Below are 20,839 nucleotides of genomic sequence, written 5' to 3'. Positions count from 1 at the left end.
AGGAGAACCACCATTGGTGAAGAAGGGAGAATCTAAAAAGTTCAGCCACAGATGATCGCATGGCAGATGATGGATGTGTATTCAGCAGATCCGATGGGAGGCGAGGAAGCCTAGAGATGGAACTCGACAACTGGAAAAGGCCCAAGCCTAAACACCCCAGATGACGTCGAGGCAACCACTGCACCACCGCACCACCGCATTTACCCCCTGCGCGCGGGTGGCTTGAATCGGGTTTAGCGGATGGTCTTGAATCTCCCCTCCCCCCTTCCCCTCCTGCTCTCTCTCAACTTCCCCATGACATCTTAACTTCTCTTCTTTTCCCAACTTTCTCATCCCCCACCCTATTACTACTTACAACTTTCTTGGCTACTTTCCCAAGACTTATATCTCCACTACTTACCTTGGTGGTTTTTTTTTCCTTTTCATCTGCATCTAATTTCCTCCCCTTCTTCTTCGTCTAAAAAATGAGCTCCAAGGATCCACATAGCGGCGTTCCCGCCTCGAGCAAAGGCTCGTGGACAAGTTTCCTTAAGGTATGAAGAAGACACTAGGCAGCTATCTGCTATCTCCGTCGTATGCCGCTTCATTTTTCCGCCCTTACCATCGAGACACTGTCAGAAACCAGTGACATTTCTAACCGATTAATCTCCGACTGTAGTCTATTGCTTCCTTCAATGGAGACCTGTCCTCCCTGACCGCACCCCCTTTCATCCTCTCCTCCACCTCCTTGACTGAATATTCCGCCTACTGGGCCGAACACCCTGCTCTGTTCGTGGCTCCCGCCAAAGAAGCTGACCCCGAGAAGAGAGCACTGGCTGTCCTCAAGTGGTTCCTCAGCACCCTTCACCAACAATACTGCAGCCGCAGTGAGAAGCTCGGCAGCGAGAAGAAGCCTCTCAACCCCTTCCTCGGAGAGCTGTTCCTGGGCAAGTGGGACTCGGATGCAGAGGTTGGTGAGACCAGCCTGATCAGTGAGCAGGTCAGGTATGTAGCCATGTCTCCCAATCTCTTGTAAGCTGTGTTGACCATCCACAGCCATCACCCCCCTGCCACTGCCTACGCCATCCGGAACGAGAAGCACGGTGTCGAAGTAAGCTACCCAACATCTACATCAACTCCACTAGTCACAAGTTCTAACTAGCGTCCTTCAGCTCCAAGGATATAACGCCCAGAAGGCATCCTTCTCCAGCACCATCCAGATCAAGCAGATCGGCCACGCCCTTCTGTCTCTTACTCCCCCCGGCGCCGACAAGAACGATGCCTCCCAGCAGGAGAGATATCTTATCACCCTTCCCGCCCTGCACATCGAGTCCTTGATCTACGGTACGCCGTTCGTCGAGCTTGAGAAGACAACCCGCATTGCCAGCAGCACGGGCTACATTGCCAAGATCGACTACTCTGGCAAGGGTTGGTTGAGCGGCAAGAAGAACACCTTCAGCGCCATCCTCTACAAGGAGAGCGAGGGTGAGAAGAAGCCCCTGTATACCATCGACGGTCAGTGGTCGGACTCGTTCGTCATCAAGGATTCCAGAAAGCACGAGGTGGACAGATTCTCAGTCAAGGAAACCCAGACCACCCCCTTGACCTTGGCACCACTTGACCAGCAAGACCTCTACGAGAGCCGGCGGGCCTGGCGAGACGTGGCGGCGGGCATTGAGCGGGGCGATATGGACGCTGTGTCCGTGTCTAAGTCGAAGATTGAGAATGCCCAGCGTGAGCTGCGCAAGGTCGAGAAGTCGGAGGGTCGTGAATGGGAGCGTCGGTTCTTCAAGCGTGTCAACGAGACCGAAGATGAAGCTTTCCAGCAGCTTGGCCCCAAGCTCGGCCTTACCTCCCTGGAGAGCGACAAGACAGGCGGTGTCTGGCGGTTCGACTCGGCCAAGGCAACGGACGCCAAGCCACCTTACCATGCAACTGGAGGCGAGGGCCTGGGTGTCACTGCATAGATAGGATAGTGATTGCGAAGCTAATGGCTAGTTCTCCCTTGGTCTGCGTGGACGGATAGGGTGGTGGGGCTAGCAGGGATGATCACCATCATAGATTGCGTTCTCTTTCTATTCCTTCTCCTTTTCTCTTTCTTTACTTGCTCTGTTTCGGAGGTTTTGGTATCTGTATATAGAACAACAGCGAGAACTGGATAGTTCCTAGACCAAGCCGGCAGATTACTCTTCTGCTTCTGGCTCGCGGGTCACATCGACCTTTCGAAGGACAGGTCTTCGTCAGAAAATGAATTGAATCCTGACATCCAGTCGGTCACAGTGGTCCGAGCGGTTATTGTTATCTGATTTCTCAGACTATTGATAAACAATGCAGGCGAACATTATGAAACAAGTCGACTTTTATAGTGAGTAAAGCTCTATACTCGCTGACAGTTGTGAGAGAGAGAACATGAGAAACAGGCTCATAACACCGAAACAAAGAAGCAGATCAATACCCATAAGAAGAACACCACCACACCTCAGGAGGCCTATACAATCCTTTCTTCATCCATCTCCACTTCATACCCCGACTTCTCCTCCACAAGGTTCCCAGGGAACCCCACAGCCCAACTGACCATCACGGACCACATCAACACACTGTCGAAGACATACAGCGTCCACTCGTGCGTCAGGATATACCCATGCATTCCCATGGCGTACTCAATGACTCGAAAGATCGACCGGACCAGAATCAGCGCGCTGACCGCATACAGCATATACATCAAGCGATCCAACGGGCGGCCGTACTGGCCCAAGCGGATCTGTTGCTGCTGCTGCTGCTGCTGCTGCTGCTGCTGTTGGGACTTGACCCGCCGGTGGAACACCAGCGCCACGACGATGAAGAACGAGAACATGATCACCTGGATCAGCAAGCCGACCACGGTGATCGCCTTGGCGGTCGTCTGGCCCGTCGACCGCACCATCAGGCCCACGCCGCTCCCCTGCACGATGAAAGAGAGGATGTCGCTGGCGACGAACAGCTTGGTGAGGTACTTGGGCGGGATGAGCGAGGCACTCTTGGCCTTGGTCTCGGGGGCGGCGGCCGTGAGTCGCGGGGGCAGACTGCGGATGATGCGGCCCAGGGTCATGTAGACGGTTGCGGCGAAGAGCACGGGGCCCAGCAGGATGAGCACGCTTTGGATCGCGTAGAGGCCGATCGAGGCCGTGTTGGAGTAATTCAGGATCCGGACGATGTAGCCGACGATCTCGACTGTTGTGGTGGGCGTGTCAGTGACGGTTGTCGGGGGGAGGGGAGGCATGGGATGTGGAAGGCGGAGGGGAACTTACATATGCCGCCGATGCTGAAGGAGATGTTGTACCATGCTCGTGTTTGGAAGAGCTTGAAGAACAGATAACAGGTTACTAGTCCAAACAAGACGGCGAAGATCGCGGCCGCTGGGATGGAAGGCAGGTATGTCCAGAGGTAATAGCCTCCTTCTAAGGGTTTGAGTTGTGCCATATTGACAGAGGGGCCTGATGCACACCCGGCCAACTATAGCAATCGGCTATGTGTGGTAGGTCCGAGGAATTGGGATGATAGAATTGGAGCATACTGCCTCTTTGACCGGCCATTGTGATATATATATATATATGTATAGGGAGCTGAAACCCCCGCAAAGGCATTACTGGTAGTTTGGGGGCAAGTGGAAATTTCTGAGGGCTGAATACGCGTATAGAAAGGATGATAGAGTGCCCAGTGGTTCGTCGGCCATTGGGGAGACGGTTGGCTACCGAGTATATTACCCGATCTGGTCTAGAGTGGCAGAAGTGGTCTGTGCATACGCGTATCCCTCAAATAGGCAGGTCCCTGTTCAGTCGGACGGTCCGTCCGCTGCGGGCTGGAGATGATGCCCGTGCACAATCACATCTTATTCTTTGCTCAGTATCGAATTTCCTCGTCGGCTCGTTCTTCTTAGTCTCTACCTAATCTTTTGATATGATAAAAATAGACCGCCTGCATCCTCATAGGCTCATTTCGGCTGCTGCCTGAGCCTCAATTTTTAAGCTTATCGGCAGACGTCGCCGGGTGCGATAGTTCACCGTCGTTGGCCCAGGACCCTTCCCCCCATGCGCACCCTTCCATACATCCCCAGGAGAAGATACTGCATAGACGACCTGCCTATTCTGGATGATGTAAACTTGCGTCGGAAACATGACAGTCATGCCGCGTAGGACGCACCGAAAATCGCGCAATGGCTGTCTCGAATGTAAAAGACGTCATATCAAAGTGAGTCCGAATCCTCTACCGAAACTTTCCACGGGCGTGCACATCGGCTAAACGCTGCCCATCTAGTGCGACGAGAAACACCCGCTCTGCGGCAACTGCCGCAGCTCGGAACGTGTCTGCGAATACGCGGATCGGTTCAGGAGCGGCACGACCAGATCCGAACGAAGCGATGCCTCGACTCCGACCAATGCCGGGCCAAGTCCCGGTGTTGGTCCCTCGACACCACCACGGCCTCCTCGTGGTGAGCAGCCTGCAGCAGGGCCGGCGACAACAACAACATGCTCCGAGGATCAGCCCGTCAACATGGTCCACGCCGAACTGCTCTTCAACCTCGTCACGGAGACGATTCCCTCCCTCGGCGACATCGCGCTCTTCGGGGGCCTGTCCCCGGACCTCATGCGCGTCGGGATATCGACCCCTTACCTGATCAATGAATTGCTGGCCCTCAGCGCTCTGCACTCGAGCATAGTCCGTCCCGCTGAGCGCGAGCGGTACCGCCGCCACGCCGCGCAGCTCCAGACGCACGCGCTGGAGATCTTGGGTCGGGAGGGCCGGGACGTCACGCAGGAGACCTGCGTCCCGTTGTTCATCTTCTCGTCGACGCTTGGTTTGCATATGCTCTGCGACACTGTGATCTACCGGGAGGAGTCCAGCTTCGATGCTTTCCTCAACCAGTTCGTGCACTATCTCAAACTGCACCGCGGCGTGCGGGCCATCACCTCCGAGGCGTGGGAGGCGTTGCGCGGGTCGATATTGCAGCCCGTGCTCCAGTACGGGCAGGAGAAGTTCGCGTGGAATGCGGACCTGGGGCCCGAGTGCCAGCGGATCATGGATCTGATCGAGGCGGCGCGACTGGGCGAGAAGACGACCGCGGTCTATCGGCAGGCGATTCGTGCATTGCAGGTCTCGATACATGCGACGGGGGTGACGGACGCTGATTCGAGGGTCAAGTTCGTCGGTGGGATCACTGGGTGGCCCGTCATCGTGGAGGTGGAGTACATCGAGACGTTGGAGCTGCGCCGCCCTGAGGCACTGGTGATTCTGGCGTGCTTCGGTGTGATTTTGCATCAGGCGCGGCATGTATGGGCGTTTGGCGATGGGGGTCGATTCTTGATCGAGACTATCCAGACGCATCTAGGTTCCAAGTGGGAAACATGGCTAGAGTGGCCTACTAGGATACTAAGGGAGTCTCAGGGGTGAAAAGTACGATTTTTGCTTTGTATATATGTCTAGCTGTGGTGCCAGTTTTGTTGCATATAGATATACCCTTCAGTTGAAAAAGGACCCAGAAGGGGACATGTCACTCTCTTTGTTCTTGTTCATTCTTGATCGCCGGGACATGTAGTGTAGACCTGATGTGAAAAGAAAGTACGTACATAGGCAAGTCACCAGCATTTGTTTGTGATGGAGTTGTGACAACAAAAAAAAGAACCCCAAAAAAAGAAAGTGGCGCTGCCCGGAATCGAACCGGGGCTGGCACGGCCACAACGTGACGTCATACCACTAGACCACAGCACCTGTTGTTGTGGTAGAGGCATTGTTTTTGTGCAATATATCCCTAAATCATACTTGAGACATGGAACTCTAACCCTTCAGTAATGCAGGTCATCACACGACAACTATTGTAGTTATGTACATCTATTGAGTCCATTTATTGATCGGACGGCTAGAATCAGCCTATTGAATGGTGTTTTTTTTTCAACCTGACCCCAGTTCCACCCAGGTTACTGCCGCATCTCAGGCATCAAGGTCGGCTGTCCGGGTTCCATCGGGCCCTTGGCTATATATGTTACGGACACTGGAAGTCACCCACTACGTTGGCCACGCCAACCACGGCGCCGATGAGTCCCCACACTCGCATAGTCATATGAAGAACAGAAGTAAGTCTCATGACCATACAGCCAGAAATTGACCAAACAGGCCATCAGTGAGTCGTGACGATAGCCTAGCATCGCTCCATCTCCCTGCACCCACTAACGTATAGAACATACCGCCGACCTCGACGCCGAATGTAGCAATGGAGTATAGATAGAAAACATGGCCTATAAGACCCTTCCACCCCGTGCTAAGTATAGACATGAACATCCACAAAAGGTGCAGAGCGAAGTCCACACGAGCGTTCAACCACTATCTCCACCAAAATGACCCAACCCCCCACAAAGAACCAGAACAAGCAAAAACAAGAGAAAAAAAAAAAAAGACAAATGCAAGAAGGTAAGACCAAAGGAAGCGAGAGAAAATGTACAAGTACCACCATCAACCTCCCAGCAACAAGGTACATCGACCCCTCGGGCAATATCTTCTCAAAGGACATAGGCACAAATCACCACGCAGGGGGGCTCTGTCATGATTCTTAACATTTGATGCCGCAAAGAAGGGTCGTTTTATGGTGTGGTTCGCCCGGCCTTTGCCAGCCCCTTTGTTGCAAGGGGATAGAAAAAAACCCCATGCCTCTACCGTTCGTGTCTCGAGGCAAAACCCAGCATGCGAACTGGGAGGCCAGGATCGAATCACGGAAAGAAAAGACAATGCCTGAAGACTTTACTCAAGTGGTGCCTACTGCACGTGGAGCAGCGATGCATACACCACTAGATGGCGACCCAAATTCACTCTGAAGTGCGCGTTCATCTGGGCTGATTGCGCTGTCTCCTGTGTGATGCCATTGTGGCGCAGATTGGCATTCTGCGGCTTCTGGAAGAGAGCAAGGCACAGCAGATGAAACAGGGGACACAGAAAAAGACACCAGAAACCAAAAGGAATGACACAAGAAGATGGCCGATGGCCACGAGGAGAGAAAGAGAGAGGCGAGGGAGAGGAAGAAGGGACAGAGGCTGCGAAGACAAGAAGCTCTTCCTGTAAAGGGAGACCGAGATTAAGCAAACCAGCAAGCCAACGTAAGTCTGAGATTAGGGGAAACATCTTCCATGGAGTTAACCTGCTAAGTGAATAGACCTTGGATGGTGCAGCCTGCAGGATAATCGTGCATCAATAGTAGAAAGCAGACTGTAAGCGTACGACAACTCTCCACCTACAAGACCCTGATGGGCACAACTCATATAATCTCGACCTACAAAACTTGTTTGATCGAAGCAAAGCTCGCTGTTTCCGTAGTACCCTAATGCACATATATGTGTGACCCGTCATTGCCCACATTGCCCATTTACTTCATACATCAGATCAAATCTCCGGTGACAAACGCCGTCCCATCTCAATTCATTGCATTCTCGAAATCCCCATCCTGTGTCCTAATCCAGCCAAATTGCATAAATGATGTCCCAGCCAAACCCCAAGAAAGAAGTAGTACAGGAAGCGAAAAAGTATGCAAAGTCGACAAGAGCAAGAGCTTAAGCGGGAAAGGGTTCTTTTTCGTAGGCCAGACACCGAGTTGAAGGTAGAGGGAGAAAAAAAAAAGGAAATTCGCGAGGGAAACCATCAAGTCAGTTGAAGGACATCGGCAGATGCCGTGAACCATGAGAGGAGAAAAGAGCAAAGCAGCAGAAACACAAAGAGCAAACGTTTTTTTTCCATTCAGTACATCGTGAGTGCAACCCCGCGGGGGAAATCAACCAAAGAAGCAACCAGCCAAGCTCTCGTGGAGAGTACAGATTACACACGTGAGGGGAACATAAAAAGGGAAATATGTGTTAACAGGTGGCATATAAGATGAGATAACTTCCTTACCGGGGTTTGCCGTACCCCAGGATTAATGGCAAAGAAAATAAAAAGCAAAGGGAACAACAAGGGGTAAGAGCCAATGTAGATTTGATCACCAGTCAATATGTAACGCCATAATCCCCTAGTGACCGTAGTTGCCTCCCCAGCCTCCACGTGTGTTGCCATAATAGTTCGCGAAGCCTGCGCCACCGTAATTACCATAGCCAGTGGGTTGGTGGTGGGTCTGAGAACCGGCCGCCTGGTGACCGCCGAGACCACCCAAGCCGCCGCCGTACTGAGGGTTCAGGTGGGGGTAGCCACCAAAGCTCTGCTGACCCTGCTGACCCTGCAGCGGGGGAAGGCCGCTCTGGGCCTGAGGCTGACCCGGGGCGCTGTTCGTGGCAGAACCGGGGCGGTTAGCCTGGGCAAGAGAGGGGCTGGGTCCAGCCGCCTTGGGAGTATCGAAGCTCTTGGTCTCCTCGGACGTCACAGGAGGCTGTTGGGTGATCGGCTGGTTCTGGCCGAAGCTGCCCTGGGATCGACCAAAGACATCCGACATACCGGTTCCGAAAGCGGTTGAACCTGCGGCAGCGGACTGCTGGCTCTCCGATGGCTGAGCAGATCCAGTACGACCGTAGACCGAGTCACGGCCAGGGATGGTTTGGTTGAAAGAAGCCGCCGTGGCAGGGGAGGAGGTGTGATCATAAGAGAAGGCGTGGGGCTGACCGTACATTCCAGCCTTGCCACCATAAGGACCATACTGGCTTCCGTAGCCGTACTGGTTGCTGTGGGGCATGTAGTGGTCGTCGTATCTGCGAGCATCATCGTACATCGGACGGTTTCTGCCGTACTGGTTCATTCCGCTCATGTACGAAGCATAGTGAGGGTTCGAGTAGTAGGGGTATCCGTATCCGTAGTTATGGGCACCCTGGCCTGGCATGTGCTGAGCCGTAGGTGTCTGGGTAGAGCCAGGGAGGGTGGGGTTGGGGGTGGTGTGACCGCTGTTGGGAGCCTCGACATGACTGTAGCGACTGGGGGGTTGGGTGGTGGGGATGTGCGGCTGCACTTCGGCGCCAGAGGCACCGAATCCTGCTCTCTGGGCAGCCACAGTGGCATCCTGAGACTGACCGTAGGAGCCGTAGTAGTTGTAAGGAAGACGCTGGTCAACGGCATAGAATGGCGAGTACTCGCTGCCGGTGGTGGCAGTTGGCTGAATAGGAGCTTGGTTGGCGAACGGCTCCTGGACTTGAGGCTGGGGCTGCGTAACCTGCTGGGTGAAAGGATCATAGGGCTTGTGGGCATCAGTGTAGCGAGAGAAGTCGGCAAACGAGTTGTCGGCAGCAGACACCTGGGGCACGGGAGGAAGCCCCGGAGCCGGGCGGGCAACTGCAGGGGTTTCGGTAGGAGCCTGGGCCTGGGTGGAAGGAGGCAGAGAGGCGCGAGGAGCGACGGGGGAATGTTGAGGAGGTTGAGCACGTGTTTCCGCATCTTCCCTGTTCTCATCAATATCAACGTCAACAGCATCGCCGTTCAATCCCATGCTGCCGAACTGGACCGCCGCGCGGTCCACAGCGTGGTTGCCTGGCATAACCACAGCCTCCTGCTGTTCCATAACACGACGTTGAGTGCCCGGAGTGCGAGTGCTGTGCTTCAGAGCACTAGTGGGGTGGATGCTGGCCGGAACACGGGTGGGAGTTGCAGCAACCGGAGCATTGGCAGCAGACTCGAGAGTGCTGCCCACAGTGCTAGCTGCGGTAGCGGTCGGGGCGGGAGGAGAGACGTCGGGGATCTGGGCGAGGTTGTTCCTGGTCAGATCGTCCTTGGGAGCGGGCACTTCGGGTGCGGGAGGACTGACGGTGGTTGATTCTTCGGTAGGCAGAGTCTGAGGGATGACAGGCTCGGGAGCTTTCTGTGCAGGCACTGGAACAGGGAGGGGAACAGGGACAGGAACAGGGGCCTGAGCGGGAACCGGTGCAGGCACAGGAGCCGGCGCAGGAGCAGAAACAGGAGCAGGAGCCGGCGCAGGAGTAGGCTCAGCTGGTTTCTGCTCCTCCGCTGGTGCGGCAGCAGGCTTCTCGGGGGCCTGAACAGGAGCGGGAGCAACAGCCTTCTTCGGCTGGGGTGGCGGCGTGGGTTTAGCGAACAAACTGGCCCATCCTGTCTTTGCTCCTCCGGTGACCACACTGGGCTTAGGAACGTCCTGGACATTGTCTTTCGAGGCATCGGCAGGTTCGGCGGTTGCTGCAGGTTCAGCATCGACAGTGTTCTCCGTCTTGGTGTTTGCGGCGGTCTCGGGAGCAGCAGTAGCAGGGGTGTCGGTCACGGTGGGAGCGACAGCTGGCTTCTCAGTACGGGCGCCATTGGTGTGAGCACCAGCCCTGCCACCACGACCACCACGGCCCCGATCTCCACGAGCACGGCCCCGGCCTTCAAACCCACCGCGTCCACGGCCCCCGCGGACAGAGGGGATGACTGACTCGGTCGGGGTGCTCTGTACCTCCTTGGGCTTAGGACGGCTGCGGTCTGTGGTCTTCTTCTTTACCTCACCCCACTGAGAGACATTGCCTGGGTAGAGACACGAACCAACGTCAGTGGCTGACCGAAAACGAGTAGCGAGGCACTGAAATAGAGGGAAAAGAGCAGACCTTCACTAATGCGATCAATTGCTGCCTCCAGGTCACCATCAGCATCCTCGAGAGCGAAGATCAAATCCTCATCGGTCCAATCGCTGAACAATTCCTTCAGCATGGGCAGGGTGTCGGAGTACTTCTTCTTCATCTGGCCGATTTCTCCTTCATCTTCGAATGTGGCGGGTGCGCCCTCTGAGTTGTCTGCCTTTGTGGATCTGCTACCACCGCGACCACCTCTGGAGCTATAGCCGCCACGACCGCCACGGGCAGATACTCTGCCACGAGAGGCAGAAGGCCTTGATTGAACTTCAGACATATCTTCTAGTTGTTATTTGTGAATCTCCCGTATCGAGAGATGGTGAAGGGGAGGAAGAAAGAGAATGGAGAGTTGACCCAAAGTAGTTGAAGGGGAGAAAACAAGGTGCGGCTAGTGGGAAGAAAAAGCGGGTAAAAGGTCGTAATTTAGTGTACGGTAGCAATGATGGAGATGCAGCCTCACGAAAGAGGTCAGCAGCACCCAAGAACCACTAAGAAGGCACACAAGGGCCAACAGAGTCGGGGAAAGTCTTTGAAGATTTGGAGGAAGGAGAAGGGAGGATTTTAGAAAAAGGAAAAAGGAAAAAGAATACGAGAAGCTGGAGAACAAAGTTGACACACACCAAAGGAAATAAATTCTTTGGGAGAGAAAGGGAAGAGAGAGAGAGAGAAAGAGAGGGAAAAATAGGGTGCAGTGGGCAAAGTTGAAGGGGGAAAGAGTACAGGTAGGTTGGTAGGTAGGAGGTGCAGAAAGTTTAGCTTAGCAGATCGAGTTCATGGAATTGGATGGGGGTGGGAGTGAGTGAGTGACTGCTGCGGACGTATTGAGGGCGGAAGACAAGACAAAACAGGACGAGAACAGTAAAAGGACAGTACAGGCAGATCTATCGGGCGCGGCCCAGCAAAAGATTGCTTTGTGATTGGCTATCAATTTTACTATACCTTCTCCATACTGTAAGAGGATATTCCTTACCGTGCCTGCTAGCAGCCCTGCTGTAATGATGAATTATGTCGGGGTAAGCTTCTCAGTATGTAAACTACCTACGTAGTAATTAACCACTGTGAATTTCGTCATCCACTACGGAGTATAAGTTGGGTAGTTAAGTCAATTAATTCACTTGGTAACTAAAGGCGGGTATTATTGACAACTACAGTACAATTTATTGATTGACAATTTGTGAGACAACTCAACTCATCTTACATTGATCTGAGGCATGAACATAATCGTTCTTTGAATCGATGGCCTATTGATTCTACATATCAGCCGCGTTAGTACTACATCGGTCCTTGGGGCGAATTGCGTGGTGAGGTGGCAGCAGCCCTCGCTCACCGCCCGTCAATTTGGGTCGAATGATCGTTTGCCATGAGTAACCGCCCATCTGTTGCCTCAGCTCAATTTGACTAGTCCACAATATGTCATGTTGGCCCATCGTCAACGCATCTCCTCGGCCGTTCTAGGTCTTAGCATAGAACACTGCTGCGGACTCTTGTCGATTACCTCGCCTTTCACCAATATTGCTTTCTCGAATCACAAATTCTTCTCAAGCCAGCCCGTTTATTTAATCGTTTTGCCGTCATCACGCCATGAAAGGCACGCCAAGTTTAAATTACGCTCCCTGGCTTAAGAACCTTCATCCCCCATTGCCCCGGACTCCTCGGCAGTCGCAACAACTCCTCAATGCCCTCACATCCTCCTTTCGGCGTCAACTTGATCGCGAATATCCATCCACCCGTACCCCTACTCTCGATAAAGATGAAGTCTCTGAGGATCATCCGCCGAAGAATCCCGAGTCCTCCAGCTATGCGACGGATAAGCATCTCCAATCAATCTTAGACAATCCGCTGTTCCGAGTGAAACCCCGCAAGGAGGTCAAGGCCAAGGATCCGAGTCAAGACGCAAGACTGGCAAAAGAACCCATGGTGGTATTCGAAGAGTTGGCGGCCGCAGGCAATGTCACTTCCGCTGCTTTGAGCAATTGCCTGGTGTCTCAGTTACTCCTCCTGAGTGGCAAGAAGTCGGGTGATGACTTTGTCAAGGCAATGAGGGATTCCAAGACCGCATCAAGAATTGCCAGTTGGTGGTCTGCCTCCGACCCGCAGTCTCGACGATTATTGTTCCTTCCGCAAATAACACCTCTCATTACCAAGTTTCTGGTGGCCGAAAATATGCAGAACGTAGCTTCAACTTGGTTAAAGTTGCTAGCACAGCAGGACGCCCTTGGGGGCGAGGTGTTCCGACTCAAAAAGAAAGACGCGCGGATATGGTTCGGTGGACTTCTGAACGACCTCGTGCTTGCTGAGGCTCGGTACGGGGGGGGAATAGAGTCCGCAATGCGACTTTACGTTTCCGCCAGTAGCATCACAACTCTTGATCAGACTTCGATAATCGACGACGAGTTTTGGAAGGCAACCCTCCTTTCTGCTGGAGGCCATTTGGGTCAACAAATCATACAGAATGAACCGGAACATGCCGGTGGCGTGGAGCCAAACATCTATGAGAGCTATGTACACATCATCAACACCGTGGCTGCCAATTCGTTGCTTCATGCCTGTGTGTGTATGCATCATCCCACGCAGCCGGATGGTAGGCCCTACGTCCTCTATGTTCAAGCGCTCCCACAGGATCGGACCGCGTCATGGTCCAAGGTTAGACGGGAGCATTTCATGCGTGCTGGCTTCACAGCCCTTCGCATCCTGCTTGATCAAAATAGGACTGTGCATGCTACTTGGCTGGCAAAGTACATGCAGAAGACGATATCACAGCATCTCGACCCCGAGGATGTACAATCGGCTCAATTTGAGTTGGCACGCCTCGAGCCCGCTTGATGGCTTTTTACAAAAAAGCTATAGACGTCATACAAGGAGAATTCGCACGTCCCACGCAGAATCAAAAACATAAGTGCAAGGAGAAGCTGGTAATGATGATTCCCGCTTTCGATAGTAGATCATGAGGAGACAATCGGCTACATCTATTTCACTACGTCTTTGCTCCCGATCTCAGGAAATCAGCGCGCCTGCTCCATTCACCAATGGCTCAGCCTTTTGAGAGAGCGAATCAATCCTAGTTTCGCTTTGCCTGTGGAAAGTGCGCTGTATCAGTCTCGTGCATTTAAGTACTAGATGCTAGTTATCAACCACGAGGGCTTATTAATCTTCCGTGACCCAAGCCGCCGAATCATTTTTATTGGATCCCCAACTCTTTCGATCGGACATGTGCTGCTACTGAGCTCCCTCAGCTCAAGTTCCAGGCCCAGTCACCTTCAAAGCCTCGGGATGCGGGCAACCGAGATTGAGTTTCCGTGTGAAACGGGTAAGCGCGCCTGTCTTTCCGGCAAACGTCACCGCGCAACCTCACTCTCTCTGATCTATTGATTATCAATCGCAATCTTCTTCCTCTGCCAACAGTCGATCCTTCCCCATCGTCCAGTTCGAATCACTCTGCATATCTTGGGTACTGTATCCGAGAGGCTCATCACTACCATACCTCAGCTTTTTCCTTGTCGCATGCTTTAGCTATGGCTACCGAAAGGTCCAAAAAAACTCCAACACTCCTACGATTCATTTTGTCTGCATATTCACAGCCGGGCTGTGGGTCTCTGCCTAATATCCCACCGATCCTGTTGACTCGAATTGACCGATGTTTGCTCGTGCATTGACGTCATTACCCCAGAATCGGCCAGAGCTGTGGAAGCTGATGCGAAGAATCCCTCCATCGATGGTGCTCCACCCCTAGCGAACCGCAATGGCACCTTAAAGGAGGCTACAAATGAGGGACAGTCTAATGATGAAAGTAAATCCGGTGCACATAGAAAAGCTGGCGATGGGATGAACTTCTCTGGAGAATCACAACAAAGTGATCAGACTACTACGACTGCAACCGCATCGACTGAAAAGCCGAGTGATGAGAGACAATCCGAGCAGCAGAGTACTGGTGCAAAGCCTCAAAGGCGTGAACATGCGTCAAGCTCGATGCAAGCTGATGCCGAGAATTCAAGCTCCGAGCATGCACTAGAGTCTACGCCCAAGAAACAGAAGACGAAGGAACAGCATGTCGCCGTCAAGGACGAAGTGTCGGCTCCCTCAGTCACAAAATCGAGTCAGCCTGCCAACGGGCCTAAGAGCTCACCAGGCCGGCCTAAAAAGAGAAAGGACGCGCCGAAGAGGGATATTCCCACAGTTGGCATTGGCAGCCGTACGCGGAGTCGTACCAAGATTGCTCTTTGATAAACATGCCACCTTCAGTAACTGATCTTGCGGTCATCAGGGAAAGTCTTCGACAGCTACACAATGATGATCGTGTTGCACGTTGACCAGTCTTGAGTCTGCTACTTTTGTTCCTGCGTGAAATTTGTGCCCAAAGTGTATGCGGACATGGCCAATGTTAAGCAATAACCAACTATCTAAACAGAGTACGCAATCGGCTGGGGTATCATTTCCAAAAGCAACATAATCGCGCTAGATAGCTTCCATAATTAGTGAGAAAGTGGTCATTTCATGGGTAGGTATCATTGCTACACTACTTACACAAACTGTGCATTCAACACTTAAGTCTCGGCATTCCAACCGCATGTCGTCCCGGCTCTGCGCAAGTGGGTTGCAGGATAAATACGGAGTACACTCGTCATCATAGCAGAGCTGATTTGCTAGAGCAAATGCACAAAGCCCCATTATAACACTATTGGGGTCATTGGATCAGGCCCATCGAATCCAGTCCAATGATAGCGTGTCTCACCTGCTAATCGCCGACATCGGCTTGATCGTCGCTGAGTCACATCCCGGAACGGAACAACACTCTTCGACCCCGCCATCACCGTAGGGGGCAAGTGTGTGTCATAGGTCTGGCAGCTATAAACTTATTTTCTCTTGCTGAAAAGTCTAGAAATTATTCTTTAACTCCTTTCTTAAGTCCAATTGCGTGCCTTATCAAGAACAAAATAAAAAATCATCATGCCGTCCAACAAGATCTGGCTGCGCGCTGAAACCAAGCCCGCCGAGGCTCGCTCCGCCTGTAAGTGCAACACTATCTTGTAATCAGACTCGATCGGCGAAAGCTGGACTCAACTTACTTTATCATGCCTCGTCACCGCATCATACTGATCCTGTATAGTGACTCCCACCACTTGCAAGGCTCTTATTGACGCCGGATATGAGGTGACTGTTGAGCGTTCTACTCAGCGCATCTTCGATGGTAAGTGTATCTCACGTATTTGTAATGAATCTTGGGGGATTCAATGTCTAATTGATTGCTTGCTTTTTCAGATGCGGAATTTACCAAGGTATGCAAGTTTGATTACACTGTTCTCATCGCGACGCGAATCTCACACCCGTCTGATAAAGGTCGGAGCGCCTCTTGTCGAAGAGGGTTCATGGGTGAAGGATGCTCCCAAGGACGCCTACGTACTGGGTCTCAAGGAGCTGCCTGAAGATGATTTCCCTCTTGAGCACGTTCACATCTCCTTCGCACATTGCTACAAGCAGCAGGGTGGCTGGGAGAAGGTTCTGAGCCGGTGGCCCCGAGGTGGTGGTGTCCTGCTGGACCTCGAGTTCCTCCAGGATGAATCCGGACGCAGAGTAGCTGGTATGATTCCATGATCAACTTTGCGGGTATTGCAGTTGACTGATAGTGTTGTGTGATAGCTTTTGGATGGTCTGCTGGTTATGCTGGTGAGTGCATCTATGGATGGAATTTGCCTCGTGCTTCTTGGCTAATGTAATTTATACAGGTTCCGCTTTGGCCGTCAAGAACTGGGCATGGCAATTGACTCACCCTGAGGGCGAGCCCTTGCCTGGAGAGGAACCCTATGCCAACCAGGATCTTCTGATCAAGTCTGTCAAGGCGTCTTTGGAAGCCGGAAAGAAGCAGTCCGGCCGCTCCCCCAAGGTGCTTGTGATTGGAGCCGTGAGTACTGACCTCGAGTTTGTCACCAAGGAGACATATCTAACAAAATACAGCTTGGTCGTTGTGGTAACGGCGCTGTGCAGCTGGCTAAGGATGTTGGTATCCCTGAGTCCGACATCATCCAGTGGGATATGGCGGAGACCAAGAAGGGTATGCTGCATTTGAACACAACTGTTGATCATCCACTAACGTCTCAATAGGTGGACCTTTCAAGGAAATCATCGAAGACGCAGACATCTTTGTCAATTGCATTTACCTATCTTCTCCTATCCCTCCGTTAGTTTACCCATGTATCCACGAACTGCCTTTCTTCTGAAGACTAATGACGAATCTAGTTTCGTTACACCCGAATCTCTCTCCACGCCTAACCGCCGCTTGTCGGTCATCTGCGACGTGAGCGCTGATACGTAAGTTTGATTCTCGCCGGTCTCATCAATAGGCTCCAGCTAACATACGAATTGCAAAGCACGAACCCCCACAACCCTATCCCCGTGTACAACATCACAACTACCTTTGACAAGCCTACGGTACCTGTCACCCTGCCGGCTGGCACGCAGGGTCCTCCCTTGAGTGTGATCAGTATCGACCACCTGCCGTCTCTCCTGCCCCGCGAGAGTTCCGAGCAATTCAGCCAGGCTCTGCTTCCCAGCTTGCTCCAGCTCAAGGACCGGGAGAATGCCCGCGTCTGGAAGCAGGCCGAGGATCTCTTCCAGGAGAAGGTCGCTACCTTGCCTGAATCCTTCCGCGCGTAGATATACCTTTGTGTGATTTTTGCCGACTTTTCTTTTCTTAAAGTCATTCTGTACAAATCTTCTTGGATGCCTGTCATGGTGCCTTTGCTGGACTTTATTACGGTTGTTTTGCACGTCATGGGTTGTCGTCTGGTTTACGTCATGCCATAAATTTAGACAGGTCTAAAAGCAATTATAACCACTTGCTCTTTTTCATAGATCCTAGAAGCATCTTACTATACCCTATTTATAGGAGACGCTTGCTCGACCCTAGACGTTACTAGAGGATTTCGTGGCCTGAGGCCGAAGATTCGTTGATTCTACTGATTCAAGGGTCAAACAACACCTCCACTTCTATTCGCGAGCCTCAGCCCATGGACTCAAGCGGGCCGCATGCACCAGTTATTCTCATTTCTACAATCATTGAAGGGGGAAGGTTAAATGATTCGCCTATGAGTCCGATAACCCGTCTAACAGGAGTCGTGACCGTACAGTGGAGGCAGCAAGGGGTCTGCACATTATCAGCAGATGTTCTTCCTTCAAGGCTATCGCCTGATCCAGCCGGCTAGGGGGGGGGCACATAATCCATTAATGTGCCTCGCAAACAATACTGCTCTCACCACTGATGAGCCAGAATTAAAAGGGCGATGAGCTCTGGATACCATTTGTGGGGAAATCAGATTGCGTCGGGCAACATTGGGGGCCCACGAGGAATACGGGGCGCTCGGCGCTGAAGAACCTCCGAGGTAACCCAGCAAGAGGATCAATGCTTTATTGCTTTTGCCGCCTCCTGCCTGCACCGGGAACAACTTGCATTGCAGCATCCGTACTGAGATGAACATACCGAACGACTACTTGTGCTATTATGCAGTGTAGTCAATTGATTACAGTACACTAGACTCGGCCTGGGTGAGACTTCCACTCTGATTGACGCCCCCCTCCCCCCCCCTCTCCTTAAACCTTACCCCATTTTCTCTCCACATCCCTCGGTCTATTGGGGCAAGACAGCTGACGATTAGTATCCCACTAGAGCTGTCAAGAAGCGAACGTACTCCATCCCCCGAACCCCCCGAACAGTGCCAGCCCGCTTGTACATATACGTGCCTAGTTGGCAGGTCGAAGGAAAACTCAATAACAACTCGTCTTGGCGTGACAATCCATCTGCCTGTGTTCACTCGATTGTCCACCCTCCGTGGAACATTTGTCCCATGGAGCGGCTATAGCATCGACCTCGATAGTCTGCACATATATCGCTATCCAGTTCTGACCGAACCTGTGGCTAGTCCACTGCACTCAAAAGAGCGATGCAGGAGAAGTCAACCACAGTCGCCGCATATGCGGCTGGGGCGTCTCTTGCGGCCGTCGCCCTGTTCTACGTTTTTGGACCCAATTACACGATCGATGGAGATGAGTCAAGCGACAGCGGTCGCAAGAAGAGTATTGTTGGGTTGTCGAATCCTGCCAATGATTGCTTCATCAATTCCGTGCTGCAGGCTCTTGCCGGCCTCGGGGAGCTGCGAGTTTACCTGATCAGAGAACTGCATCGACGGGAGTTGGATGGCCCCGAGATTTACAGTCTCCTCCCACCATTAGACGAGATCCCACGCGATGGGAAACCAGACAAAATACGAGAACTGCAGCAAGGGACCATCACTAGGGCGCTCAAGGAGATGCTGGATCGCCTGAATGAGCGCCCGATATACAAGAAAACGATATCCGCGCGACCATTCATTCAGTCACTTGAGTACGCTTACCGGACACGAATTAGTCGGAGTCAACAAGACGCGCAGGAATTCCTCCAAATCGTAGCCGAGAGGCTTTGCGACGAATATCATGCGGGAGTCAAGGCCCGACTGCGAGCGAAAGGCATGGGCGAGCCTAACCAGGTCGCTAACTCGGATAATGAACTTCCAGCAAAGAGCCCAACGGACATCGAAGTGCGCATCGATGACGGATCCCCAAATGGTCTCCCAGCAATCATCGATACTAAGCTCAAGGAGATTGAGAATGAACACAGCTTTCCCTTCGAGGGAAAGCTCGAGTCCCAAATCGAATGCCAATTTTGTCATTACAAATACAAGCCGACCCAGACATCGTTCGTCAATCTGACGCTGCAGGTTCCTCAGAAGAGCTCAACTACACTCAGCGCCTGTTTCGATGGCTTACTCAAGACCGAGTATATCGACGACTTCAAGTGTGACCGGTGCCGACTGCAGCATGCTTTAGATACCAAAACGCATGATTTGACCAGGGCCCGCTCGGGTGAGGAGAGAAAAACACTCGAGGTGGAAATCGAGCGCATACAGACCGCCATCTCTACAGACCCCGAAGGTAGCGTAGAAGGTGTCAGCCTGCCCGCTTCAGAGCTTGCTCCAAAGCGAAAGATCGCACGACATATGCGGATCGTCGCATTTCCCAAGATCATTGCCATTCATCTTTCTCGATCCATCTTTGATCAGAGCAGTTCGTCCAAGAATGCTGCGAAGGTATCTTTCCCTGAACGTCTTCCTTTAGGCGGTATTTTGAGTCAGAAATGGTATCGACTGCTGGCGATTGTCAGCCACAAAGGTAGTCATAACAGTGGACACTATGAGTCTTTCCGCCGTAACCACCTTTATGCACCCTTTTCGACTCCCGATGCATTCAGCTCGTACGCCCAGAGTCGAGCAACCAGTGAAAACCCTTCTGAGGCACCAAGTCCAAGGCTCGGAGCTCGTCAGTCTTCCGGGCGTGAGCCCTCTGCGCTCAGTATCTCGACACCTTCAGAACCACCAAGTCACTCGTCGCAATCGTCTCCAGCCCCTTCCCGCTCTACCTCAAGCAAAGAGTCTAAAACATCGTCTCAATCGAATCCCTTATCTCCGACTACTCGTCCTACTACATCGAGCTCGAGGCTTTCTTTCCAGAGCAACCGTTCTCGATCACTAACATCTAAGCAAAACCTGTCGCCTGTTTCTGATCCACTCAGTCCAGCGAATGATGGGGGCCGCTGGAGCAAGACCTTCTCGAGAACGTCTCTCACCAGTGATCAAGGCACGCAGCCAACAACCCAGACAGCAGAGACCTCTGTAGCTTCCAGCTTCCGGCATCGCCGTCGTCGCAAGCAGAATGATAGGTGGTGGCGCATCTCAGACGAGAAGGTCAAGGAATGTAAAACATCTGACGTTCTGAGCATGCAGAAAGAGGTATATCTCTTGTTCTATGAGTTGGAAAGGCCAAATACCAGTGCATAACTTGGGTGCAACGAAGATACATAGAGAATAAAAGACCTGCAGGTGTACATATTGGACATATCCATAGAAGGATGGATACTAGTTTGAAAAGTACTACTCTAGGGGATTATATTCAAAACTCTTATTGGGGATATTATCAACCAAACCAGAGCGCATAAAGAGAATACATAGAACTTTCTTGATCTCAGTAATAACCAATTGAATTTCCTTGTACGAGCAGTACCTTTATCATGCTCTCAGACACTGATTCACAAACGATAACTTAGTCATCCATACCGCGACCGCATTCCGCTCCATTACAGCATATGATTGGCGGGGATGGCAGCTTGCCCTGCTTTCAGGCGGGTGGATCCGAGAATTCAAGTGCTGGACTGACCGGGTAAAGTGCATGGAAGGTTGTCGGGAAGTCCAGGTCTTTGTTGTTATTTATTATTATCTTTTTTTTTTTAA

At 52.3% G+C, this 20,839-nt stretch overlaps 7 protein-coding genes and 1 non-coding gene across 8 annotated transcripts; 5 read left to right on the top strand and 3 right to left on the bottom strand.

Moving 5' to 3' along the window:
• The first annotated feature begins 295 nt into the window (after nucleotides 1-295).
• BO86DRAFT_386185 (OSBP family protein) lies at nucleotides 296-2,291 on the top strand. Its single transcript, XM_025671279.1, has 4 exons — nucleotides 296-533; nucleotides 659-984; nucleotides 1,036-1,090; nucleotides 1,152-2,291. Exons 1-4 carry the CDS (start codon nucleotides 465-467, stop codon nucleotides 1,944-1,946), a joined length of 1,245 nt encoding a protein of 414 aa, XP_025531097.1. The 5' UTR covers nucleotides 296-464; the 3' UTR covers nucleotides 1,947-2,291.
• A 176-nt stretch (nucleotides 2,292-2,467) lies between these two features.
• Nucleotides 2,468-3,542, bottom strand: BO86DRAFT_445724 (RTA1 domain-containing protein; the record flags this gene model as incomplete). Its single annotated transcript, XM_025676463.1, has 2 exons — nucleotides 3,267-3,542; nucleotides 2,468-3,189 (listed from the first exon to the last, which is right to left on the bottom strand). The coding sequence occupies exons 1-2, from the start codon at nucleotides 3,436-3,438 to the stop codon at nucleotides 2,468-2,470; spliced, it is 894 nt and encodes a 297-aa protein (XP_025531096.1). The 5' UTR covers nucleotides 3,439-3,542.
• Nucleotides 3,543-3,841: 299 nt separating this feature from the next.
• On the top strand, nucleotides 3,842-5,491 carry BO86DRAFT_331453 (uncharacterized protein). Its single transcript, XM_025668746.1, has 2 exons — nucleotides 3,842-4,206; nucleotides 4,273-5,491. The coding sequence occupies exons 1-2, from the start codon at nucleotides 4,132-4,134 to the stop codon at nucleotides 5,404-5,406; spliced, it is 1,209 nt and encodes a 402-aa protein (XP_025531095.1). The 5' UTR covers nucleotides 3,842-4,131; the 3' UTR covers nucleotides 5,407-5,491.
• Nucleotides 5,492-5,653: 162 nt separating this feature from the next.
• BO86DRAFT_t56 lies at nucleotides 5,654-5,724 on the bottom strand. Its single transcript has one exon. It is a non-coding gene; the product is annotated as a tRNA-His (tRNA).
• Nucleotides 5,725-7,840: 2,116 nt separating this feature from the next.
• On the bottom strand, nucleotides 7,841-10,806 carry BO86DRAFT_438626 (putative RNAPII degradation factor Def1; the record flags this gene model as incomplete). Its single annotated transcript, XM_025676130.1, has 2 exons — nucleotides 7,841-10,425; nucleotides 10,506-10,806. The coding sequence occupies 2 exons, from the start codon at nucleotides 10,804-10,806 to the stop codon at nucleotides 8,003-8,005; spliced, it is 2,724 nt and encodes a 907-aa protein (XP_025531094.1). The 3' UTR covers nucleotides 7,841-8,002.
• Nucleotides 10,807-12,110: 1,304 nt separating this feature from the next.
• Nucleotides 12,111-13,316, top strand: BO86DRAFT_278681 (uncharacterized protein; the record flags this gene model as incomplete). The annotated part of the gene is made up of 1 exon (XM_025667300.1): nucleotides 12,111-13,316. A coding segment is annotated over one exon (1,206 nt), but the record flags the coding sequence as incomplete, so codon positions are not given.
• Nucleotides 13,317-14,125: 809 nt separating this feature from the next.
• BO86DRAFT_185393 (uncharacterized protein) lies at nucleotides 14,126-14,866 on the top strand. Its single transcript, XM_025666623.1, has one exon. The coding sequence runs from the start codon at nucleotides 14,352-14,354 to the stop codon at nucleotides 14,748-14,750; it is 399 nt and encodes a 132-aa protein (XP_025531092.1). The 5' UTR covers nucleotides 14,126-14,351; the 3' UTR covers nucleotides 14,751-14,866.
• Nucleotides 14,867-15,343: 477 nt separating this feature from the next.
• On the top strand, nucleotides 15,344-20,389 carry BO86DRAFT_445721 (cysteine proteinase; the record flags this gene model as incomplete). The annotated part of the gene is made up of 11 exons (XM_025676462.1): nucleotides 15,344-15,534; nucleotides 15,634-15,714; nucleotides 15,786-15,802; nucleotides 15,864-16,104; nucleotides 16,164-16,190; nucleotides 16,250-16,425; nucleotides 16,479-16,575; nucleotides 16,626-16,701; nucleotides 16,761-16,832; nucleotides 16,892-17,173; nucleotides 18,457-20,389. Exons 1-11 carry the CDS (start codon nucleotides 15,474-15,476, stop codon nucleotides 20,387-20,389), a joined length of 3,063 nt encoding a protein of 1,020 aa, XP_025531091.1. The 5' UTR covers nucleotides 15,344-15,473.
• Between the last annotated feature and the right edge of the window lie 450 nt (nucleotides 20,390-20,839).

This window comes from Aspergillus japonicus, assembly GCF_003184785.1.
Source record: "Aspergillus japonicus CBS 114.51 unplaced genomic scaffold BO86scaffold_6, whole genome shotgun sequence".
NCBI classification, from domain to species: Eukaryota; Fungi; Ascomycota; class Eurotiomycetes; order Eurotiales; family Aspergillaceae; genus Aspergillus; species Aspergillus japonicus.
This window is presented reverse-complemented; position numbering and strand designations above follow the sequence as displayed.

Coding starts and splice junctions, on each gene's coding strand:
- BO86DRAFT_185393 (XM_025666623.1), top strand. CDS start 14,352: ATGAACTTCTCTGGAGAATCACAACAAAGTGATCAGACTACTACGACT.
- BO86DRAFT_331453 (XM_025668746.1), top strand. CDS start 4,132: ATGACAGTCATGCCGCGTAGGACGCACCGAAAATCGCGCAATGGCTGT. Junction 4,207..4,272: donor GTAAAAGACGTCATATCAAA/GTGAGTCCGAAT, acceptor CTGCCCATCTAG/TGCGACGAGAAACACCCGCT.
- BO86DRAFT_386185 (XM_025671279.1), top strand. CDS start 465: ATGAGCTCCAAGGATCCACATAGCGGCGTTCCCGCCTCGAGCAAAGGC. Junction 985..1,035: donor CTGATCAGTGAGCAGGTCAG/GTATGTAGCCAT, acceptor GACCATCCACAG/CCATCACCCCCCTGCCACTG. Junction 1,091..1,151: donor ACGAGAAGCACGGTGTCGAA/GTAAGCTACCCA, acceptor AGCGTCCTTCAG/CTCCAAGGATATAACGCCCA.